The sequence below is a fragment of the Chroicocephalus ridibundus genome, chromosome 15, assembly GCF_963924245.1.
Source record: "Chroicocephalus ridibundus chromosome 15, bChrRid1.1, whole genome shotgun sequence".
Taxonomy (NCBI): Eukaryota; Metazoa; Chordata; class Aves; order Charadriiformes; family Laridae; genus Chroicocephalus; species Chroicocephalus ridibundus.
The window spans coordinates 8,405,458-8,430,076 of record NC_086298.1 but is presented as its reverse complement, the minus strand read 5'-3'; the positions used below and the strand labels follow the sequence as shown (position 1 = coordinate 8,430,076).

The following is a 24,619-nucleotide window of genomic DNA, read 5'->3' as shown; positions in this document are numbered from 1 at the left end:
CGCCGGTGGGTCTGGGCTCTGGAGACAGAGCTCGTCCTTCTGCGGGGGGAGTGCCGCTGTATTTTTATCTCTTATTGTTTTCTTGTGGCTTTTTGTGTGTTTTGCCCTTTTCCCAACAGATCCTGGGAAACTCGCAGTTTCTCTGAGGCTTTTTGCAGTTGTGGTTAAAGATGGGGGGAAAAAAAAAGCGAGGCCTGTGAGAGCAGGAGTTAGAGCTGTGATCATCCTGGGCTGTGCTAGTGTTTGGCTTGATTTTGAATTAGTTTACAAGAAGTTTTACCTACGTAATTGTGAGACATCATCGTATAAAATATTTGCATTTTTTTGTTGTTCACGATTTTCAGTTTAAAGCATTCCCTATTGATAAAAATGTTTATCTATCAGAGTTTTTTATTTAATTTTTTAGAATTACTTTTTATGTCATTATAAATAGGAGTTACATTTTCCAACACATAATCTGCAGATTCTTAGGTTGATAACTCGAACAGTGCTGTAACTTGCATTCTTTCTGCCAGTTCCCCACTCTGGTCTGTTTCCCCGCGTGTTTATCGCAGGCATGAAGAAGATGCAGTAGGTTTTTTTCAAGGTCACAGAAATGATGGTTTTCCATTGGTGCAAATCTTGGAATTCCTTTTTTTTTTTTTTTTAATAGAGGAAAAAAAACCCACAAACTAAACCCAAGAGGGAGCAAAGGTCTCCTAAATGTAGCTTTAACTGCAGAAGTGGAGCTTGCCTGCCTGCCCCTCTGCCACCCCCAGGCCTTACCCCTCCCTTGGGAATTTGAGCTTATGTGAGGATTTTCGGTTTCGGCGAGGCGGTAGGAACAGCAGTAACAACACTCTGAAGGTGCGAGAGTGATAAAAACAGGGTCTGTCTTTGTCACGCCCCCGGTGCCTGCATTATTTATGAGGAATTGTAAAGCTCTGTGAGGGAGTGCTGCAGGATAACCCACTGGAGAGCTGGGACTCTCTTGTAAATGTCAGGCGAATCTTATTGGACATGACATTTAGAAAATTATCACTTGTGGTTTTGCATATCTACTCTTAAACACTTTAATGAGAATTAAATAATTTTATCGTGTATGTAACACTTTATCCCTCACCCTCTGTAATTCCTCTGTGCTTTCTATCAAGTTTTGGTTTGGAACTGTTGCAATCTGTCAGATTTGCTGCCTGGGGAATTGGCACGGTCGTGCCCCTTCACAGCTGATCTGCAAAGGAAAATTTGCCATTACTTGAGTCAAACACGAACCGGTAACAGCGTTTCACATAAAATATAAAACGTGACAACGGACATCAGATGTCTCTACTGAGAGGAAAACGCACAAGATGCAGAAAGGGGCAACAAGCAATTCCCCTCCTTTATTCTCACTCTCGCGTGCTGCTGATGGAAATTCTCGAGGGTACGATGGAAGCGAAACGCAGTTGTAGCGTGCTGGAAGTGTGTGCAGCATTCCAGAGGTAGTCATTACCCAGTGACCCAGGATGAGGATAAATCTTAAAACCTCTGGAAGCGTATTGCAAGTTTATTTTGTTAATGCTCCGGATGAAGAACTGGCTCGGTATCTAGCGCGGGAAGCAGCAATGAGAAGTCAGGGACCAATAATCAGAAGCAGTGCAATTTTGGGATGCCTTGGAGGAGGCGGTCACGCTCTGCATGTGATGCACACGCCTGTTGTGCATTTCTGAAATGGAAAAAGAGCGGTTGTAGATACATAATGTTTAGCCTTCACTGAATTGTGCAGCTGGTTATTTATTCCTGTAGTTAAGTTGCTCGGGAAGAAGACTTCAGTATTGCAGAGAAGCATCCCCATGCTGCACTCCTTTGTATTGTGCACGTTACGCTCACAATTACTTTATTTGAGATCCGTTAGCGCCCAGAGTCCATTGACTCCAGCCTCAGCTCCCTTTGGTGCTGTGTAAACGCGCACACAATGGTCTTGTTCCAGATCCGCGTCTCTCGATCAGTAGTGTCTTTTTGTCTCACCGGAGATGGTTCAGTTAATTTAGTATTCCTAGTATGCATGAAATAGAACATATTATTCTACCTGATCACAGAAGAAACATGGTACTTCATCGATGCTCGGGCCAGCTTTTTAAATGGGGAAGCAGATTACCTTGTTGTTAATAGACTGTACAATAACGAATGGTTACAAGCTTTTTTTTTTTAATTATCTTTTGTTACTTAAGGCAAAATATTTGAGACATTTGTTGTTTTGAGGCATTAAATATGTTTTGCAAGGTAATTAAGGAGATTAATGCTGATTATAATTTGTGTCCATTCAAAAATGTCAAACCTATTTAAGCGTATTTTTCGTAATAGTTGTTAATTAGTGAACTGCACTGAAGTTTACGTACAGAGAGAAGGAGTTAAAAGCTAATCAGAAGAAAAGTCATGCTGCTGCAGATGTGGAAGACATGAGCAACCTGCAGCTGAGTAACACGAGTGCAGGAATGAGTCAAATACGTTGCTTTTCCACTGATCTTTTATTTATTTTCTCCCACAGTATTTTAAAAAGCAGAAACGGTTAATCCCGGAAAGGACGGTGTGGAAATATTTTGTGCAGTTATGCAGTGCAGTTGAACACATGCACTCCCGCAGGGTGATGCACAGAGGTAACATTAATTCAGTCTCTTTTCACTGAATAATAATATAATGTTCCAATTAGTAAGCGCCTACATTCAAAAACAATTATGCTGATGTTCAGCCAATGCGCATTTAGAGAGGCTGGAGCTTGCAAGATGGATTTCTCCTTCTGTCTCTCTGCCTCATTGTTAAAGGATTCAGTCCGAAGTGAGCGTGGTATTAGGAAGATGAGCTGCTTTGTATTCCAGACACTGATATTAAGTAGAAGTGTCAAACTTGCCATTAGAGAAGTGTCAGAAGTAAAATGCTGAGAGTACTGGATCCAGTGAACTCTAAGAAATAGTCTTCATTACATTAGCTGTGACCTTAGAGAGTTTAGAAGAGTTTTTCTGTCTTGTGAGCTTTTCTGAAATATTAATACAAATAAGTCTCACACTCTCATAACCTATTCTTCATTTTCATTAATTATTTTTGAATCTCTTGTCTTAAAACTTTTTGTAACTTTGAGCTCTATCCAAAAATTATGTCGCTTCTTCCAGCGTAAATGAAATGCTTTGTGAAGAACTTGACCCAGGAAATGCAAATGTCCCAAAAGGCACCAATACCAGTCTCTGCTGCTTGTTATTTCCTTCGTCCTTTGAAATAGTGAATGCTTCACTATTTATATAATTTTTGCTCCTTTATACATCTGCTGATGCAGTTTATCAGTTGTACCTGAATTAGGGCTGTAATTGGTGGCTGGAATTTGGAGCCTCGCACATTTACTCTGCTTTAACGTGAGGAAAAAGCCTCACTAACTCCATCCTGACATGGCTCCTTAGGAAACGGGGCTTCTGCTAATTATTACGCTCCGTGAACAAACTGGGCTGTATAGAGCCCAGAATTTATGGATATGTGGGACAATAATTTGCCCTTGGCGTGAGGGGACCATGGTGGGCAGAACAGTATCCTGCAGAAAGCGATCATTTCCAAAGAGAAGCAGACTTATTCCTTTGATTTCCACCCGTTAAGGAGGTTTCCTCTATTCTGTTGTGCTGTTTCCTACATTTTCCCTCATTGGTATTTCTTGTGCGTTGGGAAGTGTACTCTGATTTTTGTGTATGTGCAGAGCTTGAAGTCTTGGAAGATTCAGCCTATCAAAGCTATAAAGAAACACGGTGCTGCTCGAACCTCTTTTGTACAGAGAGCGCTCCAGGCTATGTTTCTATTGCAGCATTAGAACCAAATAACCTTTTGTGGCTTTGACCTCTTACCTTTTTCTTCTTGCAGACATAAAACCAGCCAACGTGTTTATAACAGCCACGGGGGTGGTGAAGCTGGGAGATCTTGGATTAGGCCGTTTTTTTAGTTCTAAAACCACCGCAGCACATTCCTTAGGTAAGATGGTTCTGGTACAGTTGACAGCGGGGATGTTCAAAAGAAGAGGCGTCTGTCCTCGTGCTACGACAGAAACTTGATTTGGTGGATGCATATGGTGTTTTCTATGATATGTATTTTAAATACTTTCTCTCCCTCACTTTTACTATTGGCATTAATTACAGTGCTATAGAAAAGTATACCGTATTCTTTAAGTCTTACAGTGTAAAGTATTTCATAATTGTGTCTGTAACCTCTTGAGAGGTGGCTGATTTTCCATTTTTATTAATGGGTCTCAATTTTTTTGAGTCACAAAGGAGCTTCTGTGTTACAGCAGTGAAGGAACTTTGGCTTTTAGTGCAGTATTTAAGCTCTTTTACGTTTAGCTGTCACAGTTGATTTTGGACACACAAAGTTTGTTTCACTATTTGTGCAGTTTCCTCCACCGAGTCTTGCTGGATTGTTTTTATATGCATACAAACTTAATTGATAATACTCACCAACAACACTGGGGCTTCTCAGTGCACAAAAAGGGAAGAGATATGCCTTATTTTGTGTGTGCTTAAAAAAAATGAGGCATTTCTACAATTTACTGTAATAAAATACTAGGAGATTTTCCTTTGCATCAAAAGCTATCCTAGGTTATATACACACTGTACTTAATAGATTAAAATAAATCCTGTTCCCAGAAAGTTACAATCGCATCATCTGAACAGGCAAAAATATGATCATGTCTAATTATATGATCTTATCTAGTTTGACTGCTGCACTTATATTAATAAGAATAAATTGGGGCTCGGGAACTGGCTGCACATGTAAGCCAAGCTTGTGACCTTTACCGGGGTTGCTCTCTCTTAATTAAGAAAGCTTGTGTGGGAAGCGTGAAGCCTCTTCCGCGTGAACCTTGCACTTCCTCAAATCAGCAGCATCCTGGAAACAGGTGAATAAGGCGCAAAACACTAAAGGAGTAGCAGTGAGGGATGCAGGAGACGGTGTGTTGTGTTGTGGGAGGGATGGGCACAACACCATGTCCAGCAGTTCTTGTAGCCAAGTAAAAAGAACACTTTTACAATCAAAAAATATGCAGACTTGAAGCTTCTTTTTTTTTTTTTTTTTGGCAATTTGCCAGACATATAGGTTTTGTAGCAGCAGGAATTCTACTGATCTTGGTTTTGGTTTAATTAAGACATTTGTTTAAGTAGCCGTGAGTGATGAATACCCTGCAAACGGGAGCATGGTACCCAGGCTGCGATGCCGGGCACTTCCCGTAGCCGCGTTGCCCCGGCAACCACCCTGATCCGTCATTTCTCTGGCTGCTGACCCATGAATTGAACGCACGGCTTATGCAAATATATTCATCTAATTTTTTTTTTCTTTCTTTGTATTTGCTAGCATCAGACTGGCATAAAAGGGCATTAGGCAGTACCACGACCCATCTGACAGGTGTACCACCGGGCTGCGGCAGCGTGGCCGCTGCCGTGTCAGGAATGGGAGCTGTAATTAGAGCAAGGAACAGAATGAACGTCAGACGAATTACCAGGCAGCAGATCATATTTGTCAGGAAGGATTGCATACATAAAAATTAAGTGACAGTACATGCCGGGGTAATGAAAGAAAAATGAAAGATTTGCCCATACACAGCGCGCGAGATGCAGGCGAGCGCCTTGCTCGGAGCAAGGGTGGGATGCCTGACCGGCGGCGTGGCTGGTTGGGGGCATCGCCGGGGCAGCGGCCAAAGCCCCATCCCCTGGAAAGCCTCCACGGGCAGATCTGCGAGAGGGGAAATGTGGGCACCTCCTGTCTCACTAGGTAACCAAACTGGTTTGGGAAAGGCAGCTGTATGGTGGGATGGGTGAGGAACACCAGGAACCCGCTGGGGCTGGAGGGGGAATTCCCCAGGCGGCGCCTCTTCTGCCACTTTCCCTTCTCCCTGCATGGCTTGAGAGAACTTTTCCATAGGGGAGAGCTCTTCATGCACAAGCTTTTCCAGAAAACTGCCGTGGTTTAAAGGTAATGAGTGTAGCTAAGGTGAATCTTGCTACACTGCAACATGGTGGCTTACTGTCCTTCCTTCCCTAATCTAAGCTCCCCTGTAGCAGAAGCTCCAGGATTTAGTTTAATGGAGATGGACTTGAATATCACAGAAACTTCATTTTATTGGGGGACGTAGGAGGAAATGGCACGGCAATTCAGCAGGAAGTGAGAAGCAGTGCTTTGTCATTTTTTTCAAATTTTTTAAATTTTTTTACTATTTTCTTGAAAAACTTTTAAAGCCTATTCTAGTTTATAATGCGAGCATTTTACTACATTCATAGACTTTTTTTTTTTTTCTCCCATTCTTTCATTTGTATGGTTATTTTTTTTCCCAGAGGGGCCATATGCTACCTGTTCGACAGGCAGTTTCACTGCAGAGGATGGCTATACTTAACCCAGGGCTTTGCACTCAGTAATGACGTCTGGATGCTGGAGTTTGGGTGTGTGACGCCACGCGGTTTGGGTTGATTTTACTGTACTGGTGTGTGATGTGCTTCCAGGTGTCGCCTCGTTCATTTAAGATTTAATAGGGCTAGGAGTATTTTTTGTCTGGTTTTGATGTTTTATTGGGTCCATTATAAATTTTGTTGGTCTGAGGTGGGCATCCAGAGATTTATCTCGTCAGTTAAGGTTATTCGAATATGCTTGTTAGAAAGTTAAAGTCATTAACTTGCTATAAAACCTAACTAGTTATAAGATGAAAATTATAAATAGCAGAGTGTGTTTAAAACCTGTATAGACTGTGGAAAACTTAGCAGTAAGCTGGTAGATTTTGTTTTACTAGGAGCTGTAATAAATTAGAGAATTTCCATTAATATTAAAATGAATAACTTTATTGTGAACTGGTGTAATACTCATTCTTAGCCAGATAAACCTGGCGTCGTCCAAAGCTTCTGATTGGCTTTACATTTTGAAGAAAAAAGAGAAATTAAAAAAAAAAAAAAAAGAAAAAATTTTACACAAAATAGTCTTGTTTTGGAGCAGATGATTTATTATTTATTCTTGGACAAGAACAAACTTGGAGCAGACTTTCCTTTGGGGGAATGCGTATAAGTCAATGCTTCCCAGTTTAGAACACGCAAATAGCGGTGGGCTGGAGTACGTGGGGCGTTACACGTTCCTTGGGTTTCTTGTTGGCTGTGAGGGTGAGCAGGGAGAGACTGCAGTCGTGAGGAAAGCTCTTTCTTAAAGGGGCTATTTGTGTGGGTTTGGTTTGTTTTTTTTTTTCTTTTTTTGCTTGTCAGACAAAGCCAATTTGCTATCTGAAACAAAATCCCAGTACTTCAAGGGGCTAGTAGACAGTATTTGTTAAGAAAAAATGGATGGAAGAAATCCACTTAAAATTTCAACAGCCAATATTCTGTCCGTTTTGAGAAATTTTGGGCTTTTGGTCTGTGCCTGAAGTACAGTATTTGTGGAAGAAAAGATTGCTGCAGAATTACTGCAGGTACGTTGTACTACCTACATGTCAGGGGAAAAAAACAACCAACAAACAAAATCACCCCCAAACCAAAACAAAAAAAACCCTATAAAAACTTTGGTAGTGTTGCATATGTAATTAAACGCTAATAAAAAAATAGCTTAGAGCAACAAGTCTTGTAAAAACAGCTGCAGTGTTATGCACAAAATACTTATTCTCTTTTGTAAGAATAAGTAGATTTAATCTTTTTTTTTCTCCCCCACCCCCCGGAACAATTACTAGGGGTAGCTCAGGGATTTGAAGGGATTTACAGTATATTTATTGCCTTTGACCACTCTTTCACTTCAGCTATTTCCCCAAAGATGAGCTATTTCCCAAATTCTCCTTTTGGGAAAAGGCCTCAGCCTTTTTGTTGGAAACATACCCCAAGTAATGCAAACGTTTACAAACAGACACTTGTGAACTCAACTCCTTTTTAATAATGCTGTAAATTTTTCTTGGTAACCTACAGGTGTGTCTGGAGAGATGAGACAGTGAGAGTTGTGGACTCTCATTTTCAAGCAGAGTGGCTTCCCTGCTGTATTTCCGCCACCAAATAGTATTAAAACATACTAAAATATTTTTCTCAACTGTATATATTTTCACGGAATATGTAATAGTGTGTCTTACATATTAAAGATAAGCTAATAGTTCTGGAAATAATTATTATTTTTAAAACTGGGTGGTTTTTTTGTTACTCATGGATGGCGTCTCAGGTTTTTGAACATAGTTCTTTGCCTTTTCCATTTGTAATGAGCATGTTTCAAAAATCACGAGTATTTCAAAACATCGCAAAGTTTGTTTTGACAGGAGTGGAACATCTCTAGAACGAAGGAATGCTTTAATCAGTATTACCCCTTTGAGGGCCGCGTTGCGCTCTGATATCTCTTGGTTTGAAACTGGGAATACTCTGTAAAGATACAATAAAGGTCAGAATTTGTTAGGTTCTTTCATATTCAGAAATCTGTTCCCTGCTGTGAGAAGGAAAAGTGATAGATTCAGAAACACCGTTCAGCTCAGTATTAAAGATTAGCTGGAAGGGGCTGGCAAAGGCAGAACAATAAAAGCTTTCCTTATCGCTTTTTGTACTGCAGCCAAACATGGCTATGGAGTTTGATTAATTTCAGGAGATGCTCGTTTTTTATAGCATTTAAAAAAACCCAAAGTACAGAGCCTATTAAAATATTTGGAAATATTCTGCACTGATTTCAGTGTAATGACGATCTGCCTGAAGCTGCGGGAGGCTGCTGCTGCCAGGGACTCCTCTGTGGTGCATTAAATTTGGTGAATGAGACTCTTGATAGAGCCTCCTAAAAGTCTGAATCGGATTTTCCCTTGTTTCTGCCAGTGTGCGGCTACGGATGAGTTTGGCATCTCCCTGGCAGGGAGAGGCTCTGTATAGAAAATAACGATCCTGTGTGTGACTGTAGTGATAACCCGGCCACGGTCACTTTCACAACAACAAAACTCCTCTGATTCAAGCTGGAAAACGATTTTGAAGTGAGCGAGCATGAACTTCCTTGTGCAGTGAAAGACTTGCTGAGTTCAGGAGTAACACGGGGTGTTTCTGTGGCAGATGCAGGAGTTTGCTTAGAGTGCGTACACACACTGGATGCTGCAGCTGCAGAAGGTGGGGTTTTTGATTCAAACTATAGATGAGAGGAAAGGAATTTGAATTTTATTTCTGGAATAACTTTTCTGCCTTTGCCTGTGTGTTTTCCTGGGGAAACAAGAGGCGCTGCTCTTAATCTAGCTGGGAATAACTAGCATTTCCCTAACTGGGGCGATGCGGATGTCGCAGAGCTGTGCGGCCTGGGCTGTGGCTGCACACACCGGTGGAGCTGCAGGGGCAGGAGGAGATGGTGTTCTGGGATCGCTGAAGGAGGCTGGTACTGGAGTGAAGTGCTTCAACTTTCAGGAGTAGAATGGGAAGATGCTTGCTTAGTCATAATCTTCTCTACCGTTTTGCGACCTTTATAACTTTAAAGGCATTACTCCACCAGCTGGTGATTAATATTGAATCTGAACAATATTTTGTATTTTCAGCAGGGCAAATGCCAAAGAAAGTTTCTGATTAATAGTCTCCGATTAGACTATTCTTGTCAAATTGACTAATGTAATGCAATGGTGAGCTCTGACTGATTGCACTGGAAGCCTTGTGCGGTTTTCTAGAAGATGCTCATTACAGGAGATTCCCACATAATGTTGGACAGGCCATAAAGAGAATTGGGCTTGTCAGTCTTTTATCATGACAGTTATTTAAAAATTAATGCATCAGTTTTGAAACGCAGAGACCTGCTTGTTCATACATTTGCTGACAACACTACAGTAATGATAGGTAAATGTGCAAGGTAGACTTCATAAAATCAGCTCAGGCATGGACGGCTCCACAGACCCATTAATATAATGGAACAGACTATTGCGCAAAAAAATCAAATACGGACTATAACGCACTCATCCGTACTATAAACCCTGTCATTCTGCTTTGATCGAAGGTCGTTTTAAGGCATTATCTGAAACGACAATTTTAGCCTACCAAGCAGACCCCTGCTAACATGGAAGGCAAGGCCATAACTTTAGAGCCCACACGTTATTATTTGCTCTGAGCTTGTCACGCAGTGACCCGGAATAACTGATCGCAAGAACAGCCGCAGCCGGAGGCCGCCCCTGGCACCAGCACTCTGCAGCACGAAGACTTTGGGGAGCGGGAGTGGGAATGATCGTCGTGTTCCCTCCTGCCAGCTGGGTGCTGCCGGACGCCCCTGCCCCGCTCCTCTTCCTGCCAGCCATGAAGGACTGGCATGGCTTGGGCTTGGGCTGGGGCTGCGCTGGGCGCTCCCCAGGCACATCTGAGACAACCAGCCGCACTGAGAAGCTGAAGGCAGGGAAGTGTCTTACACACTGGTGCTCAGTGGGGACTTCGAACCGTCTTCAAGAGAACTTCACGTAATGAATCACTGTTTCTGCTGCAGCTGCATATCTTTAAGCAGGAAAATGAATCAGTGCTATTCCAACCAAGTCGGTTCTTGTACAGAAATCTGGCAAATGTGTGGGAATTTCTTGGAGAGCGGTGCTGTCCCTTGTGCACATCTTGCATGCACATGGGAGAGATCCACGGAAAGCCTTGGTGAGCTCTTTGAATGAGTCCTGTCCTGCTCTTGGTGCTCTGTGAAGTTACTCTGTGCAGTCTGTTAAAAATTATTAACTATTAACAGAACCCTGGTCTCATCCTTACATAGAGGCCTTTCTCTGGCAATTTAAGCCAGCCAGATCTGGGACAGCGTCAGTTTGGCACGCTCTTAGGCTGGGTAGGACGTTGCTGAGCATGGAAATATAATAATCTCCATGTGGTATTTTTCCTGTGTTGTAGTTTGTGTAAAATTTGCAAAAATGTAATTTCTCATTAGGGTACACACATTGTGAAGTAATTTCTGATGTGAATGACTTGCGAGGACAAGCTGAGTTTACCATTCAGGGCAGCCGATTACGCAAAGTCCCGGGGGAGCAAATAAACGAGCCAGTCAGGGTAGTGGTCCCCTTTCTTGGTTACTTGTTCTGTTTTGTGAAGTAGCGTTTTATATATGTATTCCTGTAATGCCTTATTTTTCACACCGATGCCATAGGATTAATTTCACATCATAAGATACATTTCTGAATAGCTCCAAGATAATTAATTGCATGCCAGCATTGACAGTACTAATTTCAAATCAATGCTCTTTGTTTTGACTAAATGACCCTAGAGAAGGTTTTTGTATGTCTCTGATTTCCAGCTTCTGTTAGGATGCTGATGTACAGAGGAGGACTATGGGCTGACTCCTCAGGTGCTGCCCACGTCTAACCGTTCCTCTGTGGCTTGGTTTATATACGTGTTGTGAATTCTTTGGGGCTGTAAACAGCTCTTTGTGCTGTGAGGCCAGGCCTTGCCCGGTGCCTGTGTCAAAGGGATCCCGGTGTGTCTGGGTTTGGGGGCTGAGGGGAGCAGGGCTCGCTGTGATGCACAGGGATGCTTGGCACGGCGTGCTCTGAGCTGGAGGGACCCCAAGGTGACCTTGCTCAGGTGTCGCACTGCCAGCAGCGCCTTTGTGCTGGGTCATCTCTGCGCTCGGCAGGGGGTGGTTTTCGCCTTTCTGGAGGCTGTTGCTTTCTGCCCCAGAACTCATTTGTCCCTACAGTGTGCGACCCTCTCCTTAGGAATGCTGGGGGAAGGTGGTGGCTGTTCTCCCCCCCAGCTTTAACCCCATCCTTCAGCTGCTTATTAGTCTTCCAGCTGTCTGCAGGCAGCATTTCAAATAGAGAAATTGTAAACTGAATGTTACAGGCAAATTAAACATTTGCCATCTTGTGAGGAAAGGTCTTTAATTAGGAGAAGGATGCACTGGAATGCCAAAAGAAAAAAAAAATAAAAAATTGACAGGGGATGGGCAAGCAGGGGAAGCAGGAGAAGAGAGAGCATATAAAGTCCTTGGATGTTTTAATAAATGATGTATCTGAAGATTATTTGATGTAGTTGAGACTGCCAGGATGTCTTGTATTTTCAGTACCACAACTGAAACTTATTTAGGATTTAAAAAAGAGCCTTTTTGAGGTAAGGAATTTATTAATAATTTCCTGTAACTTCTGTCCAAAATGCTGGGGTAAATTTCTTTTGATAAAATACAGACTTCTGGAAGTACATAGAAATCCCACGGCTTCTGACGTGACTGCAAGTTGGAGCAGTGTTTTAAAGTTCGGGATGATTATCTTGGTTCTTTCAGAAAGTTTTTGAATACCTGTCTGGTGCTGGGCTTGTTACTCCCATTTCTCTGCTGCAGTTAGCGGTCTCCTGAACCCTTAAAAGGGCCAGGGCACCCCGTCAGCGTGGGAGCCGCTCTGTCACGCCGCCGGGGCGGAGTGTGGGGGGGGAGCATTCAGCGGAGCCACCGTCACGGGGGTCGTGTTTTAGCTGAGCACATTGGTGACATCTGACTTGCGGTTTCAGTGCTGTTGAGTGAACCAAAGGAGGATGGTCCTTTACGATTGCTCTGTCTGTCCGAGACACTCTGAATGTACTTGGAAGACTGGAAGGGGAAGAAAACGTGCCTCAAATCTCAAAAATACAGAAGCTACTTTCAGTAATGTTCACCATTGTCTAGCTCTATCTGTGAGGATATATTTGGTTCTACACCTTCAAAACCATGAGTTGCTTCCAAATTTTTGTGCCAGTCTTTTCTAATGAGCTATTCATGCTAGACCTAACTTCTGTCTAATACAGGTTGCACGGTCACTTTTTAAGACGATAACTCCTTGTTTGTTTGTTTTTTACAGTGGGAACTCCATACTATATGTCCCCAGAAAGAATACATGAAAACGGCTATAACTTTAAATCTGATATCTGGTCTTTGGGCTGTTTATTGTATGAGGCAAGTATCTTCTAACTTTTTTTTCCCCAGGTTTGTCTTAACCACAAAACATGGTACAGAAATTGAGTACGTCAGAATTACTTTAGCTTAATTGTTGAGAAACCTTATGAAGAGATAACTCTTTCTGTGCTTATCATGTGCTTTTTGAGCATGAACAACAAAGGGGTTGTGCCACACAGCACTTGCACAGAGTTAATTCGGTAGGTCACAGTAGATGTTGAGGACATAGACGTACACAAGCAGCTCACTGCGGTCTGTCTTCCTGCTGTGAGCAGCGCCGTTATTAGGGCAGCGTGTTCGTAGTTTCTCCTGAACACTGCATTTGTTTCAAAAATAGCAAATTCATTTGAATGTAAACTACTGGTTTGTTAAATTGAATTATGAGCGATTGGAATATTTTAATTTTGGGAGCTTTCAATGAAGAAAAACAGAGTTTTTGTGTAATGTGAAATCAGTCTGTCTAACTTTATTAGACCCTAGATGGAATTTTTTCTGTTTCTACATTGTCTTCTAGCCAAAAGCACAGGCGCAAAGCAGGCACACTTTGTATGAACTACACACTTAGTGTGCAACTTTTTCTTAAAAGCTGTTACATATATTTTGACAGTAAGTGCTATGATTTTTATAACAGTACTTTGAGTTTTGTGATTTCATTTTTAGCAGGGATCAAGGGGTATTGAATAGTCTTTTACTCATTTATAATCTAATCTTAATCTTTTTTTAGATGTATGCATCTTTGCACTCACGTGAAAGCACGTGTCAACATTTAGAAAGCTTTTTTCCCAGCCCAGAGAATTATGAGTCCCTGGGATCTTTAGAAATAAGAATATTGCTCACATCCTCTTTGGATAATAAGTTATGTGAACTGATGGCATTTTGCTTCTCACTACAACTTCTTGTAACCACATGGAATTAGAGAATAAACAGAAATGTAGTTTATTTTGTGAGCACATCAGGTGTGAAATCTACTGTAGTTAAGTATGTACTTCAGCTAGTTAATTACACAAACCTTTTATAAGAGAAGATGGTATTAAAGTAAATTTTCCCATAACAGCAGTCTTCCCAGTAGGAATTTGGTGCTTGTCACTGTTATGTACTCCTGGGAAGAGCACTCGGCCAATACCACTAAGTGCTTGTTAGCGGGTAACCCGCTGTGGGACCAAGCCCTGCGCCCAGCAGTTCCGTAGCTGCCCCTTTGCTGTTGGCAGAGTGTGACGGTGCCGCATGGTGTCCGCCTTCTCTGAGAGACTGGTGCTGGGGACTCAGAGTTTTAATAATTCCTGCAGCAGCAGCTTCATACCGTTAAAAAGCTGGTATTTTTTTATAAAGGATGGTTTTGCTTGTAATGCTTCTAATGAGAATTGAAAACTGAAATGATACAGTATAGCTGTGTGTATCTGGGTCTGCTGGTCGTGTTTGAAAAGGAATTTGTAGGCTCTTCTGTGGGAACAGCAACGGAAGCCTGAGCTCCCAGTGGCTCGTTATGCTGAACAATTCCGGGTACGCTTCAGATATTGGGCCTACGGAGGAATTCTCAGTTTAAGGCTTTGCTGAGTCCGGGGCTCTGGCCCTGCTGTGGTGTGTTGGACTTGCCAAGTCTATGGGTAACAGTCAAAGTGGCTCAAGTTGGACACGCTGCTGGTTTGCTGCTGCAGCGTGGAGCTGCGCCGTCAGGCTCTGACTCATTCCTGAGGCTCAGCTCTGCTGGAGATGGGATTCCAGATTTATGCAGAGAGAAATATTTAGCATTGTGCTAAGATATGTTTTTGTTGCAGGCAATATGGTCCCCTTATGGCACAGTAGTCTTGGTACTCCTTGTATTTCAAGAAGCTGACTGACTTAATTGCGCACTAAACATAATTCTCTGGTAGGAGTAGCAGTACTACAGTAACATGTGAAAGATTTGGCATGTGAAGCGCTTTTAAATTTACTTCCTACGTAGGTAAGCCTTAACTTTGTGAGCAGGAGCTGTGAGATCTTGCAAATTGCAAGGAAGACTGGACAGTTACCAATTTTGTGTTCAGTAGATAAACAGCTACTTGACTTTTTAAACTTTCTAGAATTTGGAAAATGAAAAAAAATCAAATTCACATGTCGTTGAAGGAACTGTATTTTATCTTCATTAATTTCTTGTAACAAGAATGTTTTTCCATTTGGCTTCAAAGTAAGGAAGCAATGTTTTGTTTGGTTATGAGTCACTTCTGATATTTCTCCAGATAGATTGTGTAGATAAGCTGCAGAGAGATTTAATGTACAAATTGCCTTCAGAGACACGCGTGTCCACTGGAATCCACTTAGGGAACATTGAGGGGTTTGGGATGTGATGCCACATAGCACCACTTAACTTTGACATTGATAATCATACAGTGATTTTTATTAAATCTTATCAATATAGTAGTAACTGTCTTCATCCCTCACTTCCTGTAGATATCTGTCAGCAAGATAACTTGGAGAGGATAGAAATAAGTTGTTAATTCCCAGAATATAGCTACAAGCAATGACTTTAGCTGTGCTGGCAAGACGATCAATTTAAACACTAACAGTGCTTCCTATATATATTTTTTAACCAGTCATGCTGCATGGTGGTCACTTTAAATGGAGATCTAGCTGTCCTGCAGTAATTGCTCTAATCAAACCGTCAGGAGCAAGCCCCAAGGGAGCATCCCAGGCTGTTGGTAGGGAGAGGTTTGGAGCGCCTGCAGTCACGGCCCCGCAGACCTGCCTGTTGTGGCAGGATGGTTGTGCAATCTCTTTCCATGTTAATTCCCTGCATTTACCACCCAAAACTCCACAGTATTTCCTTTTCATTCCTCCTCTTTTGCACATGACTGCTTAACTAGACTTGGAGAGAAAAGTTAAGGGAATTGAAAAATCCCTTTCAACCTTCCTGCCGTTATTGATGTTGGTATTGAAATCTCAGAGACCTTGTTTAACCTTTGATTGCCTTCTGTGCCTTCCCTAATGCGCCCATTAATGTTGTTCTTGGAACAGTTTTGCATGCTGGGCTCTCCAGTTTTGTTTTAACTGATTGAGAGCAGTTTGCTATCAATCTCTAATTGGAGATTAGAGGCTCTAATTGGAGCCTGTAATTTTTTCCCCCCACTGATATGCCTGTTCCAGTTAGGACAGTAATGAGGTTACAGCGATACAACTTCAGCTTTTGCCTTCAAAAACTTCTGAAAGGGCATGAGGACGGGGCTGTCGGACTCTCGCCTGGCCTCGGGGCTCCTTCGTGTGCCTGCTGGGTGACTCTTCATCCTCGGGTCGGTGGGGGGATGATGGAGAACTGGGCGTTGCTGCTGGTAGGAGTGGGGAAACAGCAGCGAGGAGGGAGTGTGCCCGTTCCCTGCCGCTGTACTGCGCAGCTGATGAATGTGTCATTCCTCTCCTCAGCCTGCAGCAAATGTCACCAGTGCAGCTGATAGCTCAAGCTACGTTATATGAAGCATCACAGACAGAAAACTGAACAAGCCTGGAAATTTCTGAGATGTTTTTAGGAGCTGTGTACTGGGTTCATTGTGTCCTTCAGTGTCATTTGGGTACCTTCCTGTGTTCTGTGTTGCCATTTATTAAGCCTCTCAGGATATCTGATTAATACCTCTGGAGAAGCTTCCTGAAAAACATTTTAGTCTGGTGGTACATAAGGAGACAACCTTGGAGATTTGTCCAGAATATATTTTATTACTTGTCGTAATGGCTCTGGACTCCTTGCAGAGGGTTTCTTACCTCTGCAGGGCTGTCTGTGCAAGGTGACCCCCTGCAGCTGAGCCGTTGTCACTGATTTCACAGAGTGACCAATGTGTCTTGCAAATAAGCAAGGAAGAAATGTAATAACTTTAAATTATTTAAAAGATAGGTTTATGATTTAAACCAAGGATAGTTTGTCTTGATGTGTCCTGCATTGCTGAACACCGGGACACGTGTTGGTGGCAATGAAGTTATGGTGAGACACCCCCGGCTGCAGCCCGCCCCTGCAGAGCACGGGGGGGGCAGCTGGGGGTGCTCAGTGCTGGGCCATGCTACTGCTGGAAATCCAGCACAAACGCAGTGTTCCCAAACCTGGCCCTAATCAAAACTGCTTGTCTGTCACCAAAACACTAATAATCCATCAATCTTGATTCCTAACTGCAGGATAATGGAGTGGAGGATCTAGTATTGGCTTTTTTTAATTCTGCTGGGAGCTTGCTGTGTGTGTCAGCAACAAGACAGCGTTCTTCAGATGGCTTTCACAGCACATGGTAATGAGGAAAAGACTAATAGTAATCAGATAACCCCCTATTAAAGCTGCAGTGAGAAGCATCAACTTCAGCTGGCCTTAGTGGGAGAGGGTTGCCGATTTGATGCGGCTTGTAGCAAAATGGTTTATAAAGATCTAAACAGAGGGGATAATACCTACAATTATCCAGTGGTGCTTCATTAGAAGGAGGTGTTGCGGGGCCACCTCTTCCTGGCGGCGCTCGAGTAACGCCCTGGACTAATGCACAGATGGGCCCCGTGTTGCTGGTGGCCACAGGTGGGTGCGCTGGGCTCGGTGCTGGTGTGGGAGGGCGAGCGGGACGGCGCTGAGCGCAGCGTGGCTGCCCTTCATAGACGCGACGTCAGCCCCAGTTTCGAAGTACAAAAATGCCCATGTTGCAATGGCCATTTTTCTGAGGCTCATTGTTCAGTCCTCTTCTAGACCTCCTGGTTGAGAACTTGCAGTGTTGATGGTTTTCCGCACACAAAGATGCAGTTTCTTTCCTTAAGTATAATACAAACATATCTTTGTGAGGAGTCTCCGTGTGCCCGGAAGGGATTCTTCCCACCCAGAGCCTTCCATCGCGCTCTCCTTGCTGCATGAGCAGGCTGTTCGTCTCGCACATCTGTCACTTTTGGAGATGCAAATACTGGATTCATAAAACAAAATCAAAAGAGGAAAAAGACCAGACTGATTAGGAAAAGTTTCGCTAGTTTGGTTCCCAAATCTACCTGGGAGACTCTTTCCTAAATAGTAGATTTCGAGCAGGAGGGGATATTTGTTTTGAGGTTGTTTTGGTTTTTTTTTAAAGGCTGAAGTACTTTGCTCATGCTTACAGGATTCTCCGTATTCTAGGTAGCCAAATGTCCCAAAATAATCAATTCCTTCTAGCAGTCTAGTAAAAATTCACTAGTCGCAGAGAACAAATGAACTGGCTGTTCTGAATATGGTCATAACTGGGGAAGATGGAAACCATGACATCTTATCAAAGACAGAAGAGCTGCTACTTTTTAAAGAGGTGGTCACATTTATGAGAAGCTTCCGTAGTCATCTCTGAGCCACTTGGTTTCTAACTGCCCAACAGTCCCAGCATCCTATTTCTTGGTTTAGAAAAATAGGTACTTTTTTTCTGTGTACCTGCACAATTGCCAGTGTCCCACATCTTAAGTGTTTTGGGCAGAAAGAATGACAGAGATGGGAAAATATAGCAACTTTGCGGGGCTGGGTGGTGGGCAGGGGTAGTGGCGGCAGGAGGCAGGGCCGGGGGCTGGCACCGCAGGGCTGCCCCCAAGGCCAGCGCGGGAGCAGGGCCTGGCTGTGCTGAGCGGGCACGGCTGCGGCTTTGGGGGGGACGGGACACTGCGTGGCAGGGGCAGCTCCATGCTGCTGCCGCAGCTCCACTCCCTCAGTCCTGCCTGCGGCGTTTGGGCTGCGGCACGGCTGGCGCCTGTGAGGTGTGCGGAACTGTCATCATCTCAGAGCAGCTTCGGCTGTGGGCAGTCTGAGAGCAACATCATCACTTGCTCGCTGTCAAAGAACAGAATTTGCTCTTGTAAATAAGGAGTACTGGGGGCTAGCAAGTCCCTCGCATTTCTGAAATATTTGCTGTTTTTTCTCTACAGATGGCAGCTCTTCAGAGCCCTTTCTATGGAGATAAAATGAACCTGTTTTCTCTCTGCCAAAAAATAGAGCAATGTGACTACCCACCTCTTCCAGCTGAACATTATTCTGAGAAGGTAAATTGGGAACGTTTTGTCAGGTAAATGGGGTGTGGTGAATTCCTCCCCGCACAGGGGAGAGGGACCCCGGGAGGAGAAGCGCCCCGTAGCCAGAGCACAACAGGAGATGGCCAGGGCGCCTGAGTACCTTTAGGGCTGTCTTGAGGAAGCTCTCATCGTGATGTCTGAATATCGACAAGCTGAATTAAGACAGAAAAGAAGATTTCCTAATGTGGGGAATATTTTGAAACCGAAAGTCTGTGACGTTGGCAAAACCAAACAGTGAACCATGGGAAAGCCCTCTGCTTTGCTTCCTTCCCTTAAAATAACATACCATAAAACGATGCTTAAATTTTTGTTAATGAAATCTTCAGTGTGTAAGAAGGGGAGCAAGAAAAGAAGAAGAAGGGGGAGGGGAGGAAGGCTATTTAGTTTAATGCAATAAGCATCTCTACAGCAGTTGTTTCTAAAGTCTGGATTTTGTGCATACGAAGGTGGGGGATGGAGAGCAGGAGCTGAACTGGAGTATATTAAAAATATTGTCACTGTGCATGCTTGTGAGGTGCTTCAAGTGATGTTTCACTTCAGCTGCAAACATGCATGTTGGTTTTATTCAGGGCTTTTTGAGCTGGTTTTTTAATTATTTTTTTCCCTTACCTAGACAAACGGTCTGTTTTTCCTTACCTCCTCATTCAGTTACAGTTGCCTTCTATTTGCAAGGAAATGGCTAATGTAATTATTAAATGTTCACCGTATCCTTTGGGGGTTTTCTTTTGTTCTACCTCAGTTCTGAGGAGCAGGAGGTGGGATGCAGGGGCAATAACCGTACGTGGCCACAGCAGATGGTCTGGTCTCCACCCTGAGAGGGGACCCTGCACCACATATTTTACATTCTACTTAATTTTTTACTTGCCAAGTAACTCATGCAAAAGATTATTTGGGAACTGTTCTGGAAAAGTGGAATATTTTTTTTTATTTTTTTTTTTTCCCCGAGCTGCCGTAGCAGCACGTCCTGGCTGTGTGCATTCACGTTTCCACGCTGTTGTAGCATGCGTCTCAGGATATGCCTGCTGGCAGCAAGAATTAGTGTAAGTTGACAGATGTGTTTCCTGTCTTTACAATTACTGTCTGTTTGCTTCCCTCTGGCAGTGCTAAAGAGTGTGTGTAGTGCAGTGATACAATCCAGGGTGAGAAGGATGGTTTAAAGCTCAAAGGCGCCAGGTCCCAGAGAAGTCGCTCCAGATGGTGTTCATACACTATTAAGGGAACGCGTGACACAGCCCGAGCAGGGCTCTGCCCCTGGCTGCAGCTCCTCACGCTGCATCAGCTGCTGCCTCTGAAACTGCAAAGAGCTTCGATTTTGTGCATATTAGAACATGACTCCACCACGAACGATATCTGGTTTAGTACGTACTTGTAAAGATCGGATTTTCAGTTGCTTTTGCAGTGGATAGCCAAAGGGGAAGGTGTGCTGGTGGCTCCCAGCAGCCAAGCTGGATACGCCATGCCGGCAGGATCGGCAGCAGGGGCAGCTGCCTGCAGCAGCACGTTCCGCCAGAAAGAATTTGTTCTTCCTGCGGTCGATGTGGTTGTCTCCACATGGATGTAGGCACTTTCCTGAATGAGCGAATGTCTCCGGTTTAGATTGAAAGGGCAGAGTGTACAACCACTCCAATGCTGTCACTGCCGCAGGTTTGTGAGGGATGTGGGGAAGTGGTAAAGCCTTTACACCCCCCGCCTGAGGGCAGGGGTGAGGATCAGGCCCTGACACGCTTCCAGAGTCTTTGTGGATGCTCCGGAGCCTTTGGCTTGTCTTTCCTTCACTTCGGTAACGCGGTCTCAAAGCGGAGCGTCGGCTGTAGGCTGACTGCTCATCCCATGGATGTCGTAGTTGCAGCATTGTTTCAGGTGAACAAGGCAGAGCGTTTGTTGAAGAAAGCCTGCTTTCATGGTGTTTCCTTCCAGCGATGTTCCTCTTCCCTGTAGCCTTTTGTGGCTAACCAGTCCAAATCCTCCCGTGATCAACTGGTGTGCTGCTCGTAGCAGGAGGAGGAGCTGGGACTCCAGCCAGGATTAGTTTTCTATATCAGGAAACAAATTTGCTAGTAATTGGAGATAGTGGTTGGTGGTGCTTGTCAAGGCCTGGCCGTCAGTTCCGTGGAGCTGATGGTGAAAGGCCTGAGCCATCCTGGTCGCTGACAGAAGGCAGAACTCCCGGGCTGTGCTCAGGCGCTGTCTGTATGTGGGAGCACAGCTGCTCGTTAGGCAAACCGTGCTGATAACACAGGCTCTGCTCAGAGCTTTAGAAGCATTTTAATTTGTTTGTGGGTGTTTTGTGGTGATCTTCTCTGGTCAGGGCTGAAGTGTGGGTTCAATCTTTGGGGTCTCAGGGTTACAAAGGCAGCACCCCCTGCCCCCCGATGGGTCAGGAAACGTCCCCGCAGCAGTCAGGAGAGGACGGCGAGGGCCGGGCAGGGGAGTTGGGTTTACGCCAGAGACAGCCTGGCTCAGGGGGTTGTACGGCGCTCGGTGCGTGCGCACAGAACAAGCGTTAGCGGTAGCAGCATCGCACCCTGTCCTTGCTGCTTGTGCTTCGTGTCTGCCTCGTCCTCCATCTGGCCGCGCGTCGGGCCCAGCAAGGGCTTGAAGCTGGGACCTTGCTCCAGCCCGAGCTGAAACCTCACCGGGTGCATTCGGTAATGCAGCTGCAGCCGTGTGCTCGATAGCTCTATGGCCGTGCTTTTAATTACCATTAAAATAATTGGCACTGTGGCTACTGGGAGGATGTGAGAAGATCAGAGGCTCAAGGCTGTTTCTCCCGGTGCCTCGGGGGTACCAGCAGCTTTCAGTGTCTGTATAATTAAAAGCTACAATCTTTCATGTGCACAATAAAGAGGGTTGGGAGGTGGGGAGACTTCAGCCCTTCTGCATTTTATTTATTAAACGCAATCAATGGCCAGTTTCTCTTCCTCACAAAGGTTTTTAGGAAATGCTGGTGTCTGGCAGCTGTGCTCCAGCATCTTAAGATACACAAGTGCTGATCTTACACTAAAATCCTTGAACTGGCTCATTACCGGGGCTGCTGTGGAGAGGGAAGTGCGGTTGTTGCACAGGAGAGCTCTCTTCAGGACACGGCTTTAAACCCCTCCTTCCACTTGCCCCTTTCCTCAGAGTCCATTTTCACTGACCATTCCTCCTGTCCCTCAGCTCAGTCAGATCGCTGGGGTGATCTTTTTTCCATCCTGCTCATGACCACGAGCTGCTGGTCATCTGATGATACGGGTCATCTGTGCTCTGGTTCTCTGAAGTGAATCAAAAATCCCCCAGGAAAAAAATACTTTTTTTTAATTAAAAAAAGAAAAAGCCTTGAAAGTCCCAGAGTCAGGAGTAACAGAGCAGAGGTGGTGGTTGCACTCTCAGTCGAGAGCAGGGAGCCCTTAGGTAGGCACATGCTGCCAGCGTGTGGTAAATGGTGACGGAAAATCCACTGGGTTGTGTGGGAGATTTAGATCTTCAGTGTGGAAGGTTTGGTGGAAAAGGTTCTTCCTGGCCCTGGTGGGGGGGACATGGGACAGGGGGAGGGACGTGTGCCTGCAGTCTGCCCAGGAGTGTCTGCGTACGAGAGGTTCCCAGCTCCTGTCCGGGGCTCCAGTGGTCAGACAGACACTCCTGTAGCCTTTCCCAGTAAGAACTCAGCAGTTTGGTTCATCTTTGCCTGCCTTTTTCCTCTCTTTCAGCTGCGGGAGCTGGTCAGCATGTGCATATATCCCGATCCCGATCAAAGACCTGACATTGGTTACGTGCACCAAATAGCGAAACAAATGCATGTGTGGACCTCCAGCACCTGAGCGGCCGCAGCCGCTGCGAGGAGCCGGCACAGCGCAGTCTTACTTGAATTTGATTTCTCAGATGAAACCGACTGGTGCCCAGTCACACAAGTGAGAGGGTTGAGCACTCATAGCAAGATGCTCCATTATTTCTGCAGGTTATTTGACAAGGACTCTTACAAGGTGGTCATGCTTTAAAGTGAAGATTCTGTGAGGTATTGCAAGTGATTTTTTTTTTTTTTTAAGGCCAATAACATGTTACAGATGTAGATCATTTAAGGGTCCTTTCTTAAAACTGTCGTGTGTAATCTAGGGTAGATGATAGTAACGGGGGTGGCGGAGCATTTGACACACCCCTGCTATCTTAACTGTAATGTGAAATATTGAAATAATTCCTTCAGTGAAATCACTTTATACTAATGTAAGAATTACAGTAGATTTTGTGTAATTTGTATAACTGCTACTTTGCCTCTTCTGCAAATGGTTAATAGCAAATTCAGTTTTTACTTCGTATATTTTAAAGCAGCCATTTATGTGTTTTTATTAATTCCCTCCTCTTCAGACTTAGGAAGGGGGAAGGGTTGGGGGGTGGGAAACACATTTGTTTCAAGATTTCTTTTTTTTTTTTTTTTTTTTTTAATTGAAAACGTAGAGTGAGTATTTTGCTGATGCATTTATCGGTCAACTTGGCTACAGCCAGTGGGATGAGGTGAGCACGTACCTGGGGAAAACCATGCCAACCCCCCCAAAACACGCACTGCGTCTGCAAATGATTTCTCTTTCAACTTGTTTTCCCATTTGGCGTGATTCTTTTTAGACTACAGGTTCTTGTTAAAAACCAGTGTTTATCTAAGCCAATTCGATCTTGGTGGAGATACTTTTACATGTTCAGTAGTACATTAGGTACTACAGGTAAAACTCAAGCAAAGCAGTGTTTTAAACATTTAACTTTTTTTTAAAAAGTAGTAAAATGCTTTGTGTACCTTATTCTACATAAGGATCAGCCCCCATCTATTTAACTGTGAAAGCTAATTTAGAGAATGTGAATTTTTATAAAATTTCAACCTGATTTGAAGGAGTCATTGTCTTTGACTACATGAAAATTTTCAATCAACTAAATTCATTCATTGAATCAATGATTTGTTTCTTTACTGTCAATGGAAAATATTCACTGCTTGAGGAAGAGGAACAACTGTGGATTCACGTTCAAGTGTTTCCATTTCATGTGCCTGGTCAGGGCCGCACATCGCGCCGGGGGCGACGGCGGGGGATTACCTGAACCCCACTGTCCCAGCGCCGCTTCTGGGGGCAATGGTGGCTCGTGCCGAAATGGAGATTTGTGCCTGACAGTTCAAATGCAGCCTGTGCCTCTTTGGTTTTGTGTTTCTTTTTTCTTAAGAAAAGCATACAATCCTTAATTTTTTTGGAGTAAGATTAGGGTTAGAGGGTTACATACATATATATGCTTCTAGTGGATTTTTTTTTTTTTAAAAACTTAATTTGCTCTACTTAAAGGAAAACTGCAGTGCCATCTTCAAGGACTTCCCATCAAATTTGAAATATTTATATAGTTTAGCAAAGCTATTAAGTTCTGTGACTGATGTTGGTATTACTAATGCAAGGTGCCATTTTATTGAGTCTTCTCAGCAGAACGTGGAGGCTGCTGCGCTCGTGAGAGAGTCGGGAAATTCAACGCAGCACGAGGATGTCGCGGAGGCACCAGATTGCTCCCCCTTCCCATGCTAACGTGGGTAACTTACACCCAGCTTCTTTAGCAAGTCTTAGGGTTCAGACTGAGGACTGGCACCTCGCACTGCAGTTTCCTTTAAGCGGTGGTGGCAGCTACACACGGGGAGGGTTGTGCTGCGCCTCCCCGTGTGACACGGAGGAGCCCCGGCTTCCAGGGAGGCTCAGCTCAACTTGGAGGATCTGGAGGAGTCTGGTCACTTTCTTGCTACATAAAATTTACTAGTGCTTACAAGTAAATGTATTTCAAAAGGTAA

At 44.1% G+C, this 24,619-nt stretch overlaps 1 protein-coding gene across 1 annotated transcript in view; it reads left to right on the top strand.

The window, feature by feature from the left end:
• Positions 1–24,619, top strand: part of NEK6 (NIMA related kinase 6) — a 63,769-nt gene extending 39,150 nt beyond the window's left edge. Inside the window, exons 6-10 of the mRNA XM_063352702.1 lie at positions 2,507–2,615; positions 3,856–3,963; positions 12,740–12,834; positions 18,694–18,807; positions 22,527–24,619. Of these exons, the coding sequence (XP_063208772.1) occupies positions 2,507–2,615; positions 3,856–3,963; positions 12,740–12,834; positions 18,694–18,807; positions 22,527–22,637 (537 nt within the window). The 3' untranslated portion in view covers positions 22,638–24,619. The remainder of the gene's footprint in view (positions 1–2,506; positions 2,616–3,855; positions 3,964–12,739; positions 12,835–18,693; positions 18,808–22,526) is intronic.